Source organism: Pseudorca crassidens, chromosome 19, assembly GCF_039906515.1.
Source record: "Pseudorca crassidens isolate mPseCra1 chromosome 19, mPseCra1.hap1, whole genome shotgun sequence".
Lineage (NCBI taxonomy): Eukaryota > Metazoa > Chordata > Mammalia > Artiodactyla > Delphinidae > Pseudorca > Pseudorca crassidens.
Genome location: NC_090314.1, coordinates 43,991,097 through 43,999,190, shown reverse-complemented (window position 1 = coordinate 43,999,190; position 8,094 = coordinate 43,991,097). Strand labels below are relative to the sequence as shown.

Here is an 8,094-nt window from a genome sequence, read left to right as displayed (position 1 = left end):
AGACCCTGAATAACTCAAACATTCCTAAAATGAGAGACAGACAGGCTCTTCAAGATAACCTTTAAAATCTGGGACAAGGCTTCGTTGTCTGTTTAAGAAAATGCAGACAAGGAGAAGCAAATTTTAAGCTAAGAAAAGCACACACCAATTCTACAGCCTATGCAATTATGGAAGACCTTCCATGATTCTCTTCTCTCACCTCGGTTTGTTTTGCTGGGATATATTCTCTGAAAGTGTTTATACTCTTCTGGAGCAGGAAAGTCTTCTACTGGATGGAAAGAATACTTTGACTCAAAATCATCTGCAAAAGGAACAATATTAATTCATATCGCCCTTCCTCGTGCTCCCACACACCTCTCTGCCACTTCTGACTCTCCCCATACTAGTCTCCCGGGCTTCCTGATGTACCATGAGGGCCTGCCTTGCCCACTAAAGCAAGGTTCGTGAGGGCAGCAACAGCATTACTCTCTGCACCTCGTACGCACAGTGTGTTCAAAGGCTCTTTACGTTAAGGAATGAGTCTTTGAACTGGTTCTTTAAATCTTTCCACCCCAAACCAGGCACATACCAGGAAAGGAGCCCAGCTGTTTGCATGGCAGGAGAAGGAAATACAGTTCTGTCTTTCAGTAACATAGTCATGTTAGAGACTATCACCATGGGAAACCAACTGAACTAAATCCACAAATCGGCAGAAATTAATCTAAAATGGGACTATATGCCACCAGCTAGGGAACGATCTGACCAGAAAATTCCCTTTTGGCCCAGGCTCCCCTCATTGAGCTCTGCAACACAGTCGGGATGGCCATGTCATGGCTCCCACTCCCACTTTCCATGGCCCCTCTACAAGAAGGCTCAAATGTTCTATGGGTGTGGCTCGATCACATTCCAAAGGGCATATCCTCCAAGCAAAAATACTGGTCCACTTAACAGGAACAGACTAGAGCAGGGCCAGAGAAGAGTCAGCCATTAAAGAATCTACAGTGTTCAGGCTACAAGGGACTGTGCAGATCCTTCCAGACTTCCTCAACAGAGGGTCTAACAATACCTGATGGACAATCTTTACTTGGTGCTCCATCCCAGACCTAATGAATTAGAAATCTCTTAGGTGCAGTCTACGATTCATTTATAACCTTGGAAAAGTTAATCCGATACACTCTTGAGCTAGTCAGTCTCCTTGTTTCATAGATAAGGGAAGTGAGGTCCAAAAAAATGAAGTGACTTCTTCAAAGTAACACAACTAGTCAGTGGCTTTGGATTACTAGATAAAAGTTGTGTACACAGTGTTGTTTTGTTTTCAAAGGTCCAGAAAGGAGCTCTTCTTCCTAGGAGGATACGTAATTCCTGTCTCAATAATCCTGAAGAGGATACAGTCTCTGACCTAAAAGCTAACAACAAATAATGAGCCTTGGGGAGCAAGAGATTGGCTTTAGAGTTAGCACAACACCTGCTGATCTTACTTCCATCTATTCCAAAGGAATCGTGCCTAGAATTTGCCTAAGGAAAGGGATGTCCATGGGTGGACCCAGAAGTCTGAGGGAAGGTCAGGAGAGGAACTGCAGTGAACAGAGGACACCAAGTGACCACTCCCACTCTGCAGCGGCCACTGGAATTAGTGAAGTCACCACAGGAACTATGAGACTAAAACAGCTAGCTACTCACCCAAGAAAGATCGGACAGTGGTAATAGAATCTCTGTGGCCATTCCTCAGGGGTGGTGGAGGCGGCGGGGGGGGCCCAGCTGGCGTCCTTGAGGGTGGAGGCGGGGGCCTTCCTCGGCTCAGGGGTTCTGACCCATGCATTCGGTACGGTGGGGGGGGAGGGGGGGCATCCCTGGCACCATTTCGGATCATGGGTGGCGGGGGTGGAGGAGCTGCAATTAAAGTTCAAAGCAGTTAGGTTTGGATGTAGAGACGGCGATGGACGGAGGGATTTGAGAGACATGGGCCAAAAGAGTGCTCGGTGCTTTCCCAAAGAACCAGACCCTGTGAACCACTGGGCAGCATGTTAAATATCATATTCACCCTCCCCTCATCCCTATTTCTTTAACAACATCACCATTCTTCTCGATACCAAAGTTCAGAATAAATTTATGACCCTTTTTCATTTCCCAAGACAAGTCAGTCAAGAATTCCACTTATCCTCGATGATTTTTTTCTCTGCTTTCGCATGCCTTCCTCCACAATTCTAAGTCAGGGCTTTCTCATTTTTATCTTGTTCTACTGCAAAAAGCCTCTCAAATGTTTTCCTTGCTTCTAATCTCTTAGCCTTTCAATCCATTCTGCATACCACCAACTCACTAATCTCCCCGAAATACTAGCTCAAACTTTTCCAAGGGCTTTGCATTTCCCATATCATAAAGTTTCAAATCCTTAGCTTCTACACTGCCTGGGTCTCACCCAATCATTTTCCTTTCTTACACAGTAACCCACCACATCAGTCAGCCTGATTGCACCTTCTTTTCTTCCTTGATCCCTACACTGGATTAGGTACCACTCTTCTGTACTGCTCTGTTGACTCTGTCTCTCTCTACCACTACTATGTTTTTTACACGTGCTTCCTCCCGAGGGTACTGTATATTTCTTAAAGTCAGAGCAGTGTCCATTCATCTGAGTTCCCAAGCTCAGCACATGGTAGGTCTTCAATCAATACGTGCTAAATAAACCAAATTACATATGCTTTATTCTTGTGACTCCCCCACAATACTCAGAAATACCACCCCTCATCCCTTACTATCAAATCCTACCTTTCTTTAAGGTTCAACTCAAGTCCCATCTTCTCAAGGCTTTTCCAAAGCAATCCACTCTAACCTGATTCCCTCCTTTGCTCTCCCACAGCATTTACAGGCTATGTCACTTATTCTAACACTTAGTAGTACAGACTAAAATGAGTGATTTTCAAATTATGTATAATAATTTCATCTGCAGAAGTTATATATTTCCATTGATAGGCTCATTGCTCAAAAAAAATAGGGAACACCTCTTTTGGAATTGCCTCCAAACCCAGGTTGTCAGACAGATCCATAAATATTATCATATGATGGTCACTTCTCATTTCTGAGGTTGCACCACCAACAAAAAAATTCATACCTACGTCTGACTCTGATTTTTGGCCGTTTTCGAAAATCAAATTCACCCTTAAAAGACAAAATTTGCCACCAAGCATAAGGTAATGTCAAAAGCATGTTGGGGGGAATTCCCTGCTGGCGCAGTGGTTAAGAATCTGCCTGCCAATGCAGGGGACACGGGTTTGAGCCCTGGTCCGGGGAGAGATCCCACATGCCGCGGAACAACTAAGCCCGGGTGCCACAACTATGAGCCTGTGCTCTAGAGCCCGCGAGCCACAACTATGGAGCCCGCGTGCCTAGAGCCTGTGCTCTGCAACAAGAGAAGCCACTGCAATAAGAAACCCGTGCACCACAACGAAGAGTAGCTCTCGCTCGCTGCAACTAGAGAAAGCCCATGCACAGCAACGAAGACCCAATGGAACCAAAAATAAAATAAATAAAAAAATAAGAGCATGTTGGGGGACTTCCCTGGTGGCACAGTGGTTAAGAATCCACCTGCCAATGCAGGGGACACAGGTTCAATCCCTGGTCCAGGAAGATCCCACATGCCGCGGAGCAACTAAGCCCATGTGCCACAACTACTGAGCCTGTGCTCTAGAGCCCGCGAGCCACAACTACTGAGCTCACGCACCACAACTACTGAAGTCCGCACGCCTAGAGCCTGTGCTCCACAACAACAGAAGCCACTGTGATGAGAAGCCCGAGCACCGCAACGAAGAGTAGCCGCTGCTCGCCGCAACTAAGAGAAATCCTGCGTGCAGCAATGAAGACCCAATGCAGCCAATAAATAAATAAATAAATAAATAAAAAGCATGCTGGACATCACTGGAATAGGTTCGAATGTGTTTAAGTTAGATTATTTCTGTGCTTTGCACTAACAATAATAGCAGTTACCATTTATTTGATATCCATCATGTTCCAGGCACTGTCCTGGGCACTTTCTATGTATTAAATCTTTAAAAATTCTTGTAGCCACCCCTGTACAAGTATGAGGCATTATCCCCATTTCACAGATGAGGAAACTGGGACTCAAGCCGTTTGTCTAAGGTCACAGATCTAACAGACCCAGCATACGTCTGCTCTTCCATAGTAAGAAAACTGCTACCCAATGCTTTTCACAACAACCTCAAGTATTAAATATCTCCCGAACAAACGTATAACCCAGTGAGATGGAAATGTGTCTTTTGGTACCTGGGCCATGTTACCAAACAGTACATGGAGACTACTTGGCTTAATAGCCAACACTGTCTTAGTAATAAGAGTGTATATCATTCTTCCTGAATTACTGTCAGAATTTCTATAGAGTAACCATAGTTAAGAATGAAACAGTAATGGGATGATTTTGTTATTGTTTTTGTTTTTTTAAAATATTTATTTGGCTGCACCGGGTCTTCAGTTGCAGCATGAGGGATCTTCGTTGTGGCGTGTGGGATCTTATAGTTGTGGCATGCAGACTCTTAGTTGTGCCATGAGGGATCTATTTCCCTGACCAGGGATAGAGTCTGAGCCCCCTGCACTGGGAGCGTGGAGTCCTAACCGCTGGACTACCAGGGCAGACCCTGGGATGATGCTTATAGACAAGAAGTCTGGCACTGTAGGCCCAGTAAATGTTAGTTTTAGCTTCCCATAAAACACACTCAGAATGTCAACTCTCCCTCACTCTCCAAAGTCTGTATAAGTATGGACGGGGCCATTAGAGGCCATAATTAAAGAGAAATCTCCTTAACTCCTCCCAGCAGATCTCTGAACCCTGTTTTCATTCCAAATCTGCCCAAACTGAAGCTCTTTCAGGTCATCCTCAAAATATTTCCCTAAGACTCAGATTTCTCAGGGCCCTGAGAGTCTGCATCTACTGCGAGAGCGGGATCAGGGACAGTAAGGTAGATGGTCGGTCAGGCTCAAAAGGACACCAGCTAGACTCTGCGCAGGAGGCAGTGATGAGGGCCAACCTGGATGGGCAAAACGGAGCAGGACCAAGAGCTACCTGCTTGGCTCCCTCAGCACCCTCCCTCAGGGCCGGTCATCCTGACCAGATTCTGCCATCTCTAAGAAGTTTCTGAGCTCTTTGTCACATCCAGTTTCAAGGCTTTCAAGTGACAGAGCCAGAACCCAAGGACCCCAAGAAACAAGTAGCATGCAAAAGAAACCCTGGGGTAGGAAGACTGACTTTTGTAATCCAAGATAAACCCGTATTAAAGAAAGCATGACATTTTTTTTTAACTGAAGTATAGTTGATTTACAGTGTTGTGCTACTTTCTGCTATATAGCAAAGTGATTCAGTTATACATATTCTTTTTTTATATTGTTTTCCATTATGGTTTATCATAAGATACTGAATGTAGTTCACTGTGCTATACAGTAGGACCTTGTTGTTTATTCATTCTATATACAATCACTTACATCTGCTAAATCTAACCTCCCACTCCATTCTCGATTGTTTTAAAAAGAAAAAAATTCCCTTAAAAAAATAGTGTTTTAGGGACTTCCCTGGTGGTCCAGTGGTTAAGACTCCGTGCTCCCAATGCAGGGGGACTGGGTTTGATCTCTGGTCAAGGAACTAGATCCCTCATGCCGCAACTAAGACCCGGCACAGCCAAAATAAAATAAATAAATAAATAAATACACATTTTTTTAAAATAGTGTTTTACTCTGCAAAGGAAAAATTCAGAAAACAAATGCTATGGACAATAAGGGACTTTTTGGTCTCTGAGCACCCCGGGGAGGGTAAAAGACTACATACTCATTCAAATGTAAATAATTCATAAAGAAACAAAAGTAAATTATCCCATGTTATCACACCATATGATTTATTAATAGAGATAAGTCCATGAAAACTGCCTAGAAGTCCTTTGCATAAAACCACTAAATTTGTCAGCACACCACAGTTTATAAAGCACTTTTACACACCCTTTTATTTATAACCATCTCTGAAAAGTACTGTGAACACCATTTTACAGATGAGGAAACAAACTCAGAGAATCAGAGTGATCTGCCCAATGTCACAAAACAAGTGGAGCCAATACTCGAAAGATCTCTGACTAAAATATCTCAATTTTTTTTCAGAGTGTCACTCTTGAGAACTGCTGCTCTGGTTACTGATACAGAAAGCAGGCTGAGGCCTATGTCAGGCCTCGAAGTTGGTGATGGCTAGTAGACAGAAGAACAAGGCTCATAACTTCACATTTTTCTAAAGAAATCACAAAAAAAGAACTGAGAAGTGGGAAGCAAGAAGTCTGCAGACATTTAAAACAACTCAGTTCAACCCACAGAAATTACATTTTTCTCTGCTTCTATTCCTGGTTGGCTTCCGAAAGATATGGGCTCTGCTCAGATAAAGGGTCATTTTAAAAAATCCCTAAGTTAAAAAAAAAATTTTCTTTTTAACCTAAACTTTGTAGAGTCAAAGGTCACGTAAGGACTATATCCTTATGGCTGAAGCCAGGGAGATACAGGGTCAGCCATGTACCAGGCTCCTGTGTGACCACCTGATGCTACTGCCAGCTCCTAGAATACAAGTCTCTGTACCTAATCAAGCAGCAGTACCAGTTAATGGGCCTTTAATACATACTTCCTGATGACACACCTGCTTAATCGATTATCTCATCTATACCTGCAGGGACTGTTTAAAATCAAAGTTCAAAAGCCATTTGTGGAGACTGCGGCTCCAAGCCCAATGAAACAAGAGAATACAGGAGCCAAAATTCCTAGGTCTGAGAAGGCCCCAGCATGGTCTCGTTCACTCTCTACTTTTCAGTCAGGCTATTTTGTAAGATGACACAACCTCTCCCACCTTTTTGAAGGTTCCTTAATCCCCTCCTTACCCAGTTCAGGACCATGGTCCCTTGTTACAAGCACTCCCTTACACACACCCTTAACTCCCTTGCCCTGCTCTCCATTACAGTCGCACATGCCTAAAAACCACTAACCTGGTTAAATACAACTCTGCTCCAACTCAGTACCTGCAGAGGCACAGCTGAACACACACCGCGCTGATGAATCTCACTTGAAATGTGTGGCCCCTAAGCTCGAGCGGGCCTTCCGTGATGCTGGTCATCCTAGCACACTTCTCTCCTCCACTCATTCTCCTGCATGCCCAGATGGCCATTTTGTGCCCTCTTTCCTCTCTCCTCAAATCTCCCTCTATTTCCTTACCCTCATTCACAGCATATGTTCTTGCTTTCAATTTCACCCAGAATATAGAAGCAAAAAAAAAAAAAGGGCTTCCCTGGTGGCACAGTTGTTAAGAATCTGCCTGCCAATGCAGGGGACACGAGTTCAAGCCCCAGGCTGGGAAGATTCCACATGCGGCGAAGCAACTAAGCCCATGCGCCACAACTACTGAGCCTGCGCTCTAGAGCCCGCGAGCCACAACTACTGAGCCTGTGTGCCACAACTACTGAAGCCCATGTGCCTAGAGCCCATGCTCTGCAACAAGAGAAGCCACTGCAATGAGAAGCCCGCGCACCACAAGGAACAGTAGACCCCGCTCCATGCAACTAGAGAAAAGCCCGCGCGCAGCAATGAAGACCCAACGCAGCCATAAATAAATAAATAAATACATTTATTTAAAAAGTTTTAGAAGAAACTTTCCACATGCTCCTACCACTACACCCACCTACCTACTTGCTTCTTTGCCTATATGCTCTGCCTTCCCTCCTGTTACCACAAAGAACTGTGTTCTTATCTAAGGCCAGCCCTTGACCTGTGGATCAGGTTCCATTCCTTCTTGCCTCCCCAAGGACACTATCCAGGCAATTTCCTCCTCTCTACTGGATCATTCCATCAGCGCACAAACAGATGCTGAAATATCTCCCGTCTTGGGTGGGGTGGGGCGGGGGGAACCAACCTTCAATCTCTCATCCTCCTCCAGCAACCATTCCACATACCTGTACCCCCCACTCCCCTTTACAGCAAACTCCCTAGAGTTTCTCTATTGCTATCTTTGTCAAGTCCTCTCCTATTCCGGCATGCTTGAACCCACCCCGATTAGACTTTCACCCTCACGCTCCCTCCAGCACTCCACTGAAACTA

At 44.7% G+C, this 8,094-nt stretch overlaps 1 protein-coding gene across 4 annotated transcripts in view; it reads right to left on the bottom strand.

Annotated features, from left to right (window-relative positions):
• Positions 1–8,094, bottom strand: part of WIPF2 (WAS/WASL interacting protein family member 2) — a 38,700-nt gene that overhangs the window by 183 nt on the left and 30,423 nt on the right. For all 4 annotated transcript variants that reach the window (XM_067714976.1, XM_067714975.1, XM_067714974.1 and 1 more), the window contains 2 exons: positions 1,660–1,869; positions 200–301 (listed from right to left, as the gene is read on the bottom strand). In XM_067714976.1, coding sequence (XP_067571077.1) covers positions 200–301; positions 1,660–1,869 — 312 coding nt within the window. The remainder of the gene's footprint in view (positions 1–199; positions 302–1,659; positions 1,870–8,094) is intronic.